This window comes from Myxine glutinosa, chromosome 12 (assembly GCF_964187855.1).
Source record: "Myxine glutinosa chromosome 12, kmMyxGlut1.1, whole genome shotgun sequence".
Taxonomy (NCBI): Eukaryota; Metazoa; Chordata; class Myxini; order Myxiniformes; family Myxinidae; genus Myxine; species Myxine glutinosa.
This window is the reverse complement of record NC_136272.1, coordinates 8,532,288-8,546,690: the sequence shown is the minus strand read 5'-3', so window position 1 is coordinate 8,546,690 and position 14,403 is coordinate 8,532,288. Positions and strand designations below refer to the sequence as shown.

At 42.0% G+C, this 14,403-nt stretch overlaps 1 protein-coding gene across 4 annotated transcripts in view; it reads right to left on the bottom strand.

Annotated features, from left to right (window-relative positions):
* Window positions 1-1,251: 1,251 nt before the first annotated feature.
* The window catches only part of LOC137438254 (protein Wnt-6-like), a 47,731-nt gene continuing 34,579 nt past the window's right edge, over window positions 1,252-14,403 (bottom strand). For 3 of the 4 annotated variants that reach the window (XM_068133354.2, XM_068133353.2, XM_068133352.2), the window contains exon 4: window positions 1,252-3,313. In XM_068133354.2, coding sequence (XP_067989455.1) covers window positions 2,852-3,313 — 462 coding nt within the window. In that variant the 3' untranslated portion in view covers window positions 1,252-2,851. Of the gene's footprint in view, window positions 3,314-8,546; window positions 8,597-14,403 lie in introns of all 4 variants that reach the window. The other variant, XM_078766443.1, reaches the window with a different exon arrangement.

Here is a 14,403-nt window from a genome sequence, read left to right as displayed (position 1 = left end):
GTATGTATGTAGGTATTATGTATGTAGGTGGTATGTATGTAGGTAGTATGTATGTAGGTGGTATGTATGTAGGTGGTATGTATGTAGGTAGTATGTATGTAGGTGGTATGTATGTAGGTAGTATGTATGTAGGTAGTATGTATGTAGGTAGTATGTATGTCGGTAGTATGTATGTAGGTAGTATGTATGTAGGTAGTATGTATGTAGGTAGTATGTATGTAGGTAGTAAGTATGTATGTAGTAAGTATTATGTAGCATGTATATAAGTAGTATTACATAGTGGTATTAGTATTAGTGGTATGTAGGTATTATGTATGTAGGTAGTATGTATGTAGGTAGTATGTATGTATGTAGGTATTTTGTATGTAGGTATTTTGTATGTAGGTGGTATGTATGTAGGTAGTATGTATGTAGGTGGTATGTATGTAGGTATTATGTATGTAGGTGGTATGTATGTAGGTAGTATGTATGTAGGTGGTATGTATGTAGGTGGTATGTATGTAGGTGGTATGTGTGTAGGTAGTGTGTTTGTAGGTAGTATGTTTGTAGGTAGTATGTTTATAGGTAGTAAGTATGTAGGTAGTATGTATGTAGGTAGTAGTAGTATGTTGTGGTAGTATGAAGTGGTAGTAGTAGTATATAGTGGTAGTAGTATTAGTTGTAGTGCCAAGTTGTCATAGTAGTATGTAGTAGTAATAGTAGCATGTTGTAGTAGTAGTATGTAGTATGTTGTAGTGGTAGGATGTTGGCCACAATAAAATATGCTTCCCTGACCTATGCATCCACGTTATCACGTTGGTTTGTTTACAAGCGAGTGTCACACAAACATGGCCGCCGACCGACTCGCTCTGACTTCAGCCAAGCAGGCGCATTGCGGGTCCAGGTTTTTTTTATATACGTCCGTGAGTGTAAATGACGACATGCCGTGATGGTTTCTGCTTTCTGAACGTGATCTTCGCGGAACGCCATATGCAGATTCGCTACGGTCCCACGATCGATGTTTCTGTACGTGAACGTACCCGTTTGTTTGCGAACGAGTACGTTTTTCATGGAAGTCCTTCACGAACTTGCTGTCCATGTCTGACGTGCTACTGAGGGTGCTACAGGAATGTGGAATTTATTGGTTTCATGCTTTAGTATTCGCCCTATCTGCATTGCCTGTTTGCTTCTGGCCTCCTGGGTCTTGCTACGCACGGGTGGGACGTGGTGTAATAAAAACACACCATACAATAACATACTACACAACACAAGTTGGCCAAATCTATTTAATGAAAATCATACAAGTTGTTCGGATGGGAATGTTTATATAATTTGTATCAATTGTATTTGGGAATATCCTCAGTGTGCCATACAAAAATACACCAACCAGCTCGAAAGGAAAAAGCTCATATTTACCAGGTTTTGGTTCAACACAACGTGGGATATAATCCGTAATAATTTAAGCGATTAAACTATGTACATTACAGTCAGACATGATTTGTTTATCGATGTAAAAGGCGATGTGTGTGTCAAATAGCAGGGCAAGATGGGAGTAACGTCACCCACAAAGCCCTCTGGTGAGGACGTTCAGGATGCTGGACGTTTAATCAGAACCGACGTCGTTATACTGGGGAGAAAGAGAGACATCCTACCCCAACTTTCCCAGAAGGAGCATCAATGCCGCCACCTCACTTTATACCGTTACAGCTTTTTATGCCATGGGTTATTATACAAGTTCAAATAATGTGAGAGTGTTTTAAATGGTAAGCAAAATGAAGGAAAGGAATGTGTGTGCATGGTTTGTGGGGGTATAGGGTATAGTATAGGTGAGGGGTTCAATGATGGTTTAAAGGTGCGATATATGGAAATGCCGAAGTGTGGAATCCAAGGGAGCGTGAAATGTGAGGATGAGTCTGGGGTGGGGTCGTGGGGTCTTGAAGAACGTGCAGAGGTAAAGAGGATCACGTGATCTGGGGGAAGACTGGGATCTGGCATAGATCCGAGTCTCGGGGAGCGGAAGGTCCAGAGAAGCTGCAGGGGATTTCGGAGAAGGTGGGTTTTTAAGGAGAGTGGAATGCGATGGTGGGTACTCGTATATGTAGAATGCAAGAACGCTCGGGATTTGAGCAAGTGCTGAGTCTGGGAATGCGACGGGTCCGAGGCCTGGAGGTAAAGACTCCAGAAAAGCACAAGGAGTGGTTCATTTGTACATAGAGTGGGGAACACCAAAAGACACTAATGTGGATGGCTCGAGAATTAGAGAAGATAAATGTGAAGGTTATGACAGGGTCAGGGGGACGAGACGTTTATGGGATGCCATGAGAACGTGCTTTGAATGATGTCCGTAAACATGATGAGAAACATCATTCACATGTTTGTTGAGTTACTGCTCGACAGGATATCTCCTAAATGAGTGAAAGGCCTTAAAATGCATTTAAAACCACATCTTGTAATGTCAATCACCGAGTAAAACGTCACAGATAGACAGTACAATAATGGTAAATCAAGGTACTTGTACACGACATGGCCTACTTACTGTGTTAGTGCATTAGTAGACAATGGTACTCAGTATACTTGACCCAAAGTATGCAACATAGGAGCACATGGAAACGGATCTCCTTAAAAAGTCGTCAAATGACAAACAAAAAATTTTTTTTTAATGATCACAGCAGACACAATCAGATATTTTGTCTGATGGCAATGATCTTCAGTCACATGACGGGCTGAAATTGACATCCAGGTCGACGCAAAGAGAAAGGAAATGTTGTCCAGATGATGAGTCCTTGAAACGGACTTCCATACGAGTTTCATACGAGACGCATTACTGTGGCCAAGACCCCGTGAAGGCGAGAAAGGTCCACAGAGTTCCAACCTAGAGACACACGCTCGACTCACGTCGCACCACACACTGATTGCAATGCACCTTGCAGCACCACTGGAAGCGACACTGGCAAGTCTCTCGGACCACCGTGACTTCGGAGCGGGCGCCCCGTGCGCAACACAGCAGCTGGCAACCTCCGGTACCGGGGGACGTGGCGTTGCAAGCCCTTCCACGAGTCCCAAGGCTCCCGAGCCGACGGTTTTCGAGGCAGAAGTCGGGTGACTCGGCCGAGTAGAGTAGATCGTAGCGGCCGTACGGTTTGATGTTGTGTCCCACCGGCGCCAAGGTACGACCGTCGTTGCTGGCAGAAACCTTGAAGGCACCGTCGAAGCAAAGTTTTAAGTGATCTCCGACCTTACGGAAGGGGGGCATCTTTTTCCAGCAAGTGCGCATGGCACAAGAGCCGGAGAGGCCGTGGCACTTGCACTCGACACGCATGTGATCTCGAACCACCTGGGGAGAGAGACAGAGATATTGAAACATGTATGTATATACTAGCTGAAGTACCTGGCGTTGCCTGGGGAAATTCAATGAAATATGTGTTCAACTAATTCCTGCATCACAATCACAAAACATTACTCGATCACTCCCGGGAAAATCCCAGGCAGGGTATAAGAACATACTTCGCTCGAGGCCTGAACACTGAGGTGTTATAATCAACCGATGTAAAGCAATATTATTAATAACAGCCGCACGTTTAAACACCAGTAATTAAATTTGTGTTGTTAACAACAAATCACCACAACCTCAACATACGATCTTCACAATACATATTACTCGATCACTCCCAGGAAAATCCCAGGCAGGGTATAAGAACATACTCACTCAAGGCCTGAACACTGAGGTGTTATAATCAACCGATGTAAAGCAATATTTTTAATAACAGCTGCACGTTTAAACATCAATAATTAAATTTGTGTTGTTAACAACAAATCACCACAACCTCAACATACGATCTTCACAATACATATTACTCGATCACTCTCGGATAAATCCCAGGCAGGGTATTAGCACAAGACCTGATCGAGGCCTGAAGGCCAATTATTATTATTATTTTCAATTTTTAATCGCAGGTGTACAAGAGCTCTGCATTGTTGTTGTTGCCGTTGTTGTTGGAGGTCGATTTTAAAAATGTGTATGCATTGGTCGGACAGTTGACCGACTCCACCCATGTTTGTGGCTTGACTCCACCCACCATGGCCATGGCACCCAGACAAAATAATATGGCCGCCATCTTGGTTTTCTGGTGGGCTTAAGACATCACACCTGTAGGCCTCTGCTGATTATACACTGCCTGGGTTTGTTACGTCAGATTTCCATTGGCTTTGTTTGGGTTAAGTGTTACGATGAGGTACTCTGAAAAATCGAATCAATGTCGAATAAAAATTATTAGCAAGGTTTAATCAAGCCAGTCAGTACGCACAGTGTGTGGCTCCCTAAAAATAGTTACATAATTTTTGAAGGGTCCCATATTGGGGTTAAACAATCCATGACCAAGTGATGAATCACTCGTTCTTATATAATCGTGGTGGAGGCTGTCATGGGTGAGAGGTGTCGAGTTAATATTTTAATAGGGCATTAAATGCGTGTTTCCCAAACGGACCTTTACCAGATTTTGTCGCAGGTTGTGACCACAGTGTGGTCATTCTTGTTTTTATCCAAACATAAAGCCCTTGACCTTCCTCTGGATGAAAGAGGAGGCAAAGTCTGTTTACACTGGTTCCTGCAGGGTCCGAATGCAAAACGAACAAATAAACTTTCTTCTTTGTATATTATAAATACATGTATGTATGTGTATATAATCCATTTTTAGATCTCCAACCTTTAATGAGCAAATAAACAACTGCTCGACGTTTCGATCAGCGACATGGATAAACATGCATCCACTGACCTTTCTCAAGAGTAAAGCAAAACTACTCTATACCCTCCCTTATTTAAGGGAAAAAGGGGGTGGGGACACCGAACCACCAATCAATGCCATTCTGGAACAACTCGTGCCATTCAAATTTAAACCGTAAATCAAAACCGTTGCACCACTGAAACCACACCTTGGGATGTTACATCAAAACAACCGTTAAATCACACGTTGAATCAAACAAAACGCAGCAAAATTCAAATAAATCGATGAAAAATAAACAACATGATTAATTGCTTCACGTGATGGTGGTAACTTAAACGAATTAAGCTAAACGGATAGATCGCAAACCTGAAGTAAGAATATATACCCAAGTGACAGCAACTGAGGTAGTAATTTATATGCTTGGTGATGCAGTTTCTCTGGTACGTTTCTGCATGAGAGGGCCAAAAGCTAGTGGTAAGTCAAACACTTCCTCTGTGAGCGACACAACAGACTCCTCCACATGCCATGCCTCCAAAATCCTCCTCCTTCGTTTACTGGGGGGTTGCACCCAAAATGCTGGCATTATCCCATCGGGAAACATGGCCAGCTACTTACCAGTAGCTTTTGGCCCTCTCATACAGAAACGTACCAGAGAAACTGCGTCACCAAGCATATAAATTACTACCTCGGTTGCTGTCACTTGGGTATACAGTGCATTCAGAAAGTATTCAGACCCCTTCACTTTTTTCACATTTTGTTATGTTGCAGCCTTCTGCTGAAATCGTTTAAATTCATTTTTTCCCTCATCAATCTACACTCAATACCCCATAATGACAAAGAGAAAACAGGATTTTAGAAAGTTTTGCAAATTTATTAAAAAGAAAAAAACGGACATATCACATTGACATAAGTATTCAAACCCTTTGCTATGACACTTTAAATTTAGCTCAGATGCCTCCCATTTCTCTTGATCATCTTTGAGATGTTTCTACACCTTGATTGGAGTCCACCTGTGGTAAATTCAATTGATTGGACATGATTTGGAAAGGCACACACCTGTCTATATAAGGTCTCACAGCTGACAATGCATATCAGAGCAAACCAAGCCATGAGGTCGAAGGAACTGCCTGCAGAGCTCAGAGACAGGATTGTGTCGAGGCACAGATCTGGGGAAGCCTACAAACAAATTTCTGCTGCATTGAAGGTTCCCAAGAGCACAGTGGCCTCCATAATTCTTAAATGGAAGAAGTTTGGAACAACCAGGACTCTTCCTAGAGCTGGCCGTCCGGACAAACTGAGCAACCGGGGGAGAAGGGTCTTGGTAAGAGAGGTGACCAAGAACCTGATGGTCACTCTGGTTGAGCTCCAGAGATCCTGCGTGGAGATGGGAGAAACTTCCAGAAGGACAACCATCACTGCAACACTCCACCGATCTGGGCTTTATGGCAGAGTGGCCAGACGGAAGGCTCTCCTCAGTGAAAGACATATGAAAGCCCACAGAATCTTGTTTCTCACAGTCTGAGTGTCCTTTAGATGCTTTTTTGCAAATTGCACGCGGTCAACCACTTTTTTTCAATTTCTAAAATTCTCAATTTTCATCCGATTGACTTTAAATTTGAATATGATTTTCATATCCGTTAACTGAATTCAATCACCAACTATATTGGAGATCAAAATGGGCCGAAAGGTCAACATAGGCCTAAGGTCAAACACCTTTTTCAAATTTCTAAAATCCTCAATTTTCATCTGATTGACTTGAAATCTGAATCGTATTTTCATATCAGCTAACTGAAACCAACCACCAACTATTTTTGAGGTCAACGTAGGCCAAAGGTCTACATCGGCCAGATTTTAAAAATTGACAATTTGCATCCGATTAACCTAATTTGAAGAGGATTTGCATATCAGGTAACGTAGTTCAACCACCAATTATTATTTGTGAGGTCAAAAGGATGCTCTACCGAGTGCCATTCTACTTTGTTCTCTTTTGCCAAGTGTCGCTCTATGAGTGATTTTTCATTTTATTTTTAGCTTATCTGGAATGAAGTTGAGGGGAGCTTATGCTATGGCGCATCGTCATCGTCAGTCAGTCCATCAGTCAGTCAGTCCGTCCATCCGTAAACACTTGAAAATTCTTCTCCGAAACTGCTGATGGGATTGCAACCAAATTTGGCACAAATGATATTTGTTGTGTTGTGACTAAAGTTTGTTTGCAGGATTTTAAAAAATCGGGGTCTAAGGGGGTTTTTACTGGGGGTCAAAGTGGGTCCAGGTTTGACCCCCAAAATAGATATTTGCTTTCTTCTCTGAAACCACACACACAATTTCGAGGAAAGTTGATCACAACCTGAATCACCTGTGTTGTACTAAAGTTTGTTCCTGGCATTAAAAAAAAAAATCGGGGTCTAAGGTGGTCCATGGGGTCGGGGGGGATTTGCCACCTCAAAATAGGTATTTGCTTTTTTCTCAGAACCTACACACACAATTTTGATGAAACTTCACCACAGCCTTCATCATCCGTGATGTACCAATGTTTGTTCAAGGCATTGGAAAAAATTGGGGTCTGAGGAGGTACACAGGGTGAGGAGGGGGTGGGGTGCACTCCAACACAGGTATTTTTTTGTTTGTTGGTTTAAAGTCTTATGATTATGTTAGTATGATTGCACATGCTGCCCTGTGTTCTAGCAACCATTGAAATTGGTTTAAAATACCTTTAGTCAGTAGAGTATACTGTTTATTCTACCAGGTGAGCACCAGGGGTATTGCCCCTATGTTTCTGTATACAATGACAAAGTGAAGTTTTACCCATAGTTTGCTGTTGAGGATGGTGCACAAGTAGCACACACACCTTTGAGCTGTCTAGTCTTGGTTTGATTCCTGACCTGATTACAAACCGTTGGATGGCGGATTCCCAGAGGCAGGGAGTTCGCAAAATGCACGACGGATGGGATTTTGTGAACTCTGTTAAGCCGGGTGTCCTGTCTGCTCTTGCATTAGCTGATGGACATTAAGGATCCCATGCCGGTGTCTATCATAAAGTGTAGGCGAGTTATCGCCGACACCCAAAACAAAATGTAAATTCAGACCCAAAGCAGCTCTGGTCGAATGTTAGTTCTGGCCAGTCCAAAATGAAAGACTTGGGACAAAACCTTTACCTGGCTGACCCCAAAAGGTGGGAATAATTAGAAATACAGTAGTAATAGTCTGCTTCTAGTTTATTAACCCACAATGGGACATAAGCCCCACCGGGGAGTAGGGAGCTGTAGTTTGGGTCCTGTCAGTCGGCCTGTACTCGAATATGACTGAACGTATCACTTGCATCATCGGCACATGTATGCAATAACATCTGGGCATGAGGTATGTCAAATGTTATTTGGGATCGGAGCCAAAAATCATGGGACACGTGGGAACAGAATAGGATTCTTTCAGGAAGCATTATTTATTTACATACCACTACCATCGTCCCACATTGAATTGTTCTTTTTTGGATACAAAGCCAAGGCTCGTGGAAGAGATGCAGCACTGAATGGATCGGGACACAACATAATAAAAGGAGCAGTAAAAAAAACGGAGGGGGGGGGGGGGGGGAAACACCAACAGCAGGGTTGAACGAAAACTTAGAGGGAGACTTGGACAAACATTGGGTGTGGGGAGGAAAAAGCGTGCACAATGTCGGGTTATAGTATCATTACCCCACGGGTTGAATAACCCGACAGGAACATAACATTGTTCATCATTTTCCTGCAATACGTAATGTGCGATCTAATATATATATAAAAGCCTGCATGTTCGTTTTTGGACTATGTATGTTTGCATGTATGAATGGACAGACCATCAATGGACTACCTTCGCCCCATTGGTTGGACAGCTGGTCCGGCTCCACCCACAATTGTAACCTGAAGAAAAAAAAAATCATATACCCGCAATTTTGTGAAGGCGACAGTACACATAGGCCTCAAGCTTCAGGCCTTAGGCTTCACACCTCTGGTGTTAACCCAAGGGCTAGTGCAATTTAAATAATCCGAGCTATATAACGACGATTTATTATATACGCCCAAAAGCACTAGCCTACACCTATGTTCTCGGTTCATGTACGTAACACGGGTTATTCCCTTGCCACCAAAGGTGAATGGAGGTTATGTTCTCCCTCCCGTTTGTCTGTCTCTTTTTCTGTCTGCTTTTCTGTGAGCAGGATATCTCAAAAAGTTTGGGACGGATTCGGACGAAACTCGGTGGACAGGTAGGGTGTGTGACAAGGAAGAATTGATTCGATTTTAGTGAAGATCTGGATCCGAATCCAGATACGAGGATTTCTTTTTAAAATGTAAGTGATTATTCATAAATGAAAGATATGGCCAAAATGATCGATAGCATGATATGCCGAAACGTTATGGACCTATTATGACCAAAGTTGGTGGGTGAGTTGGGTAGGTGACAAGAACAAGCCAATTAGTTTTGGTTCAGGTTCAGATCCAGAGCCGGCCTATCAGTAGGATACAAAACCTAACCTGTTCAGCCTGGCGAAGGCATGGGCTCTATCGAGTGCCGGTCTAGTTTTTCTTATCGGCGTGAGAGATTGAGGCAGCAGTCTGTTACCTATGCACTGCCCGAATAAATGGATGAGCAATTTGAATAATAAATTAAGGTTTTTGTACCGTACGAAATTTTGGTTTTAGCCCGAGTTTTCAAGGCTGATTCGTGTGAATATACAGAAGGGTCGCCCATCATAAGCTTTCGGCATTTTTTGCTTCATGGATGTAATCCGGGTAATGGTACATTTGACCGTAATATAATGTAACTGCTTTAAATTACACTCAATAGGATGGCTGACTTTCTGTACATTTGAAGACTGAATAACACGCCTTATATCATGAAAGAAAAGTACATTTTGATAACAACACATGGAGAGGAAATAAAATAGTCTTCGAGGTAATGCATGTTGATACTGCAAGTACAAAACATAGGGGCAGTACCCCTGGCGCTCACCTGGTGGAATAAACAGTACACTGCACCGACTAAAGGTATTTTAAACCAATTTCAATGGTTGCTAGAAGACAGGACAGCATGTAGAATTAAACTAACATAATCATAACACTTTAAACAAACAAAATACCTATTTTGGGGGGCAACCCCTCACTCCCCCAACCCCATATACCTACTAAGACCCGAATTTTTCTCATGCCTTGAACAAACATTGGTACATCATGGGTGATGAAGGTTGTGGTGAAGTTTCATCGAAATTGTGTGTGTAGATTCTGAGAAGAAAGCAAATAACTATTTTTGGGGGCAACACCCTCCCCCCCCACCCCAATAGACCCATAAAGGAGCAGATTTTTTTAATGGCATGAACATACTATGGTACATCAAGGATGGTCAAGTTTGTGGTCAAGTTTGATCGAAATTGTGTGTGTAGTTTCTGAGAAGAAAACAAATACCTATTTTGGGGGGTCGAAACTGGATCCACTTTGACCTCGGTAAACCCCCTTGGACCCAAAAACATTTAATGCCGTAAACAAACTTCGGAACAGCATGGGTGATGAAGGTTGTGGTCAAGTTTCATCGAAATTGTGTGTGTAGTTTCAGAGGAAAAAGCAAATTCCTAATTGTTTTTTTTGGGGGGGGGGGGGGGAGGGGGGGGGGGTCAAACCTGGATCCACTTTGACCCCGGTAAACCCCCTTAGTCCCCAAATTTTTTCATGCTGTAAACAAACTTTAGTCACAACAAAACAAATATAATTTGTGCCAAATTTGGTCGCAATTCCATCATCGGTTTCGGAGAAGAAGTTTCAAGTGTTTACGGACGGAGGGACTGATGGACGGACAACGCGTCATTGCATAAGCTCCCCTGAACTTCGTTCCAGGTGAGTTAAAAATGTACACTTGAAGTTTATACCTGCAACATGTTGCAGCTTTGCATTGCTGTAGTTGGGGGCTTTGTTGTGGGTGAATTTTTTAAACGTGCATCCATTGGTTGGTCAGATACCCACATCTGTCACTTGACTACACCCACCATAGTACGAGGCAAAATGATATGGCCGCCATTTTGTTTGCTGGTGGGCCAAACAAGCCAGTAGGCCTCTGCTGATTATACACTGCCCGGGTTTGTTGCGTCAGATTTCCATTGGCTTTGTTTGGGTCGAATGTTATTAACGATGATATTGTGGCGGGCACAAGGGACAATAATTCCGCGCACCAGTGGGTGGCGCGAGCGTCCAGGCGGGGAACTGAAATGCATGCCCCGGGACAAAGCGTGGCCTCGGGACATATATGCGGGCTCTAAGCTCGACCCCGCCCAGTGCTGAAGTGCGAGCTCTTAATAAAGACCCTGTTTGTACCAACGTACCTGCAAATCGTACCTGGCAGGAGTAAATTCCCTGTCAGAGGATCAAGGGGTCTTACTCCTATTGAGAGGAGTGGTCCCAATTGTATGACCATGCATTGTGGCCCCTCGGGGGCATGATGCATGCGTTTGAATGACCATGTGCTTCCCCCTTGGGGTTGAGGCGCATGTGTATTGTTATCGGGACAGCCTTGTTGACGTTGTGCCTTGACCATGGGGTCAAGGTGCACGTCCAAGGCTGTTCAAATGTTTGGCTTTTTACCTTTTTTCATGTAAAAAAGGCAGGCCTTAGTGCTGGCCCCATAAGCACCTGTTTGTACCAACGCGTTGTGGCCTACCTCTCTGGCAATCGAGTCGTGTGTGCACAGCACCACAATATTAACGATTTATCAAAATCCAAGTCAATCCCTTATTCCAACCGCGACCAACCAAACCCGCTCATCTCACTTCCGGTTTCACCCGGTTCCAGAAAACCCTCGGTTAACCTGAGCTGAAGCATATTTTCATATCCTAACATGAAAGGCCAAATGATGCAGCTCCAGGATCCTGAAAAATCTCATCATATGTCGAATATTAATGAGTAAGGTTTAATCAAGTCCGTCAGAACTCACGGCACTTCAGAACGGTGTATAGGAAATCACGTTATCGATTCCTACTCACCGCGAGAGATTAATAACTTTGTCCAGTCTGATTGGTGTCGCAGAAGCGGTTCAGCTTATAAGTACATGGTATGGTACCGTCATAAGTTCAATGCGAAGCAAGAAATGGAGTATCACCAGTAGGCCGAAATCAATCTCATGTCGTGACCACGGAGTAATACAATCCACTCGTGCGTCATCAATGATTATAATCTGCTCACTGTAAATAGTTTGATAATCATGATCTAGAATCTAGATGGAGTGATAATCATGATCTAGATAGAGTGATAATCATGATCTAGATAGAGTGATAATCATGATCTAGATAGAGCGATAATCATGATCTATATAGAGTGATAATCATGATCTATATAGAGTGATAATCATGATCTAGATAGAGTGCTAATCATGATCTATATAGAGTGATAATCATGATCTATATAGAGTGATAATCATGATCTAGATAGAGTGATAATCATGATCTATATAGAGTGATAATCATGATCTATATAGAGTGATAATCATGATCTAGATAGAGTGATAATCATGATCTAGATAGAGTGATAATCATGATCTAGATAGAGTGATAATCATGATCTATATAGAGTGATAATCATGATCTAGATAGAGTGATAATCATGATCTAGATAGAGTGATAATCATGATCTAGATAGAGTGATAATCATGATCTATATAGAGTGATAATCATGATCTATATAGAGTGATAATCATGATCTAGATAGAGTGATAATCATGATCTATATAGAGTGATAATCATGATCTAGATAGAGTGATAATCATGATCTAGATAGTGATAATCATGATCTAGATAGTGATAATCATGATCTATATAGAGTGATAATCATGATCTAGATAGAGTGCTAATCATGATCTATATAGAGTGATAATCATGATCTAGATAGAGTGATAATCATGATCTAGATAGAGTGATAATCATGATCTATATAGAGTGATAATCATGATCTATATAGAGTGATAATCATGATCTAGATAGAGTGATAATCATGATCTATATAGAGTGATAATCATGATCTAGATAGAGTGATAATCATGATCTAGATAGTGATAATCATGATCTAGATAGTGATAATCATGATCTATATAGAGTGATAATCATGATCTAGATAGAGTGCTAATCATGATCTATATAGAGTGATAATCATGATCTAGATAGAGTGATAATCATGATCTAGATAGAGTGCTAATCATGATCTATATAGAGTGATAATCATGATCTAGATAGAGTGATAATCATGATCTAGATAGAGTGATAATCATGATCTAGATAGAGTGATAATCATTATCTAGATAGAGTGATAATCATGATCTAGATAAGGTCAATCTAGATAATTTGGATAATCATAATATAGGAAAGAAAGCAAAGCGTTGCTGAAAATGGGAGTCGTGAGCACAATACCTGACACAAAAACCACAGGTGAAGAAAGCTGAACACAAGCTGCAAATAAGGTCGGAAACGTGAAACATGGTACAAAAACCACAGGTGAAGAAAGGGGAACACAAACTGCAAATAAGGTCACAAACGTGAAACATGACATAAAAACCACAGGTGAAGAAAGCTGAACACAAGCTGCAAATAAGGTCGCAAACGTGAAACATGACACAAAAACCACAGGTGAAGAAAGCTGAACACAAGCTGCAAATCAGTTCGCAAACGTGAAACATGGTACAAAAACCACAGGTGAAGAAAGCTGAACATCAACTGCAAATAAGGTCTAAGATACGACATGTGGTACGAAAACCACAGGTGAAGAAAGCTGAACACAAGCTGCAAATCAGGTCGCAAACGTGAAACATGGTACAAAAACCACAGGTGAAGAAAGCTGAACATCAACTGCAAATAAGGTCGCAGACATGACATGTGGTACGAAAACCACAGGTGAAGAAAGCTGAACACAAGCTGCAAATCAGGTCGCAAACGTGAAACATGGTACGAAAACCACAGGTGAAGAAAGCTGAACACAAGCTGCAAATAAGGTCGCAAACGTGAAACATGGTACAAAAACCACAGGTGAAGAAAGCGGAACACAAGCTGCAAATAAGGTCGCAAACGTGAAACATGGTACAAAAACCACAGGCGAAGAAAGCTGAACATCAACTGCAAATAAGGTCGCAGACATGGCATGTGGTACGAAAACCACAGGTGAAGAAAGCTGAACACAAGCTGCAAACAAGAAAGAGCAATCGGAGATTGCAGACCCTCGCCAGGATGTGTTTCAGTGGTTTTTAAGGCTTTTGTGTTGAAACAAATATGGCAGCCGAAACACGTGACCGATGACGTCATCATTTTTTGTCGAATTATGACGTCATCGTGGAGGCACCTATGACATCATCATTAACAGATGTTATTCCACAAGGCGAGTTCTTTCCAATGAGCCATGTCTCAAATTTTTCTATTCCGCGCTTTCAGAGATATAGAGGTGCAAATGTTTTCGGTTTTTCCAAGATGGGGCTGAACCACGTGACTGATGACGTCATAATTATCATTAGAAAAATTATACACATGGAGTTGCACCTATGGTGAAAATTTCCTGTCAACCAATGGTTGCAGAGAAAATCATATTTATTCTGTGCGGACAAACAAACAGACAAACAGACAGACAGGCAAACGGACTCAAATGCAATACCCTCTCCTCAGGCGAGGGTACGAGGGTAATAAGGTTGCAAACGTTGACACGTGGTACGA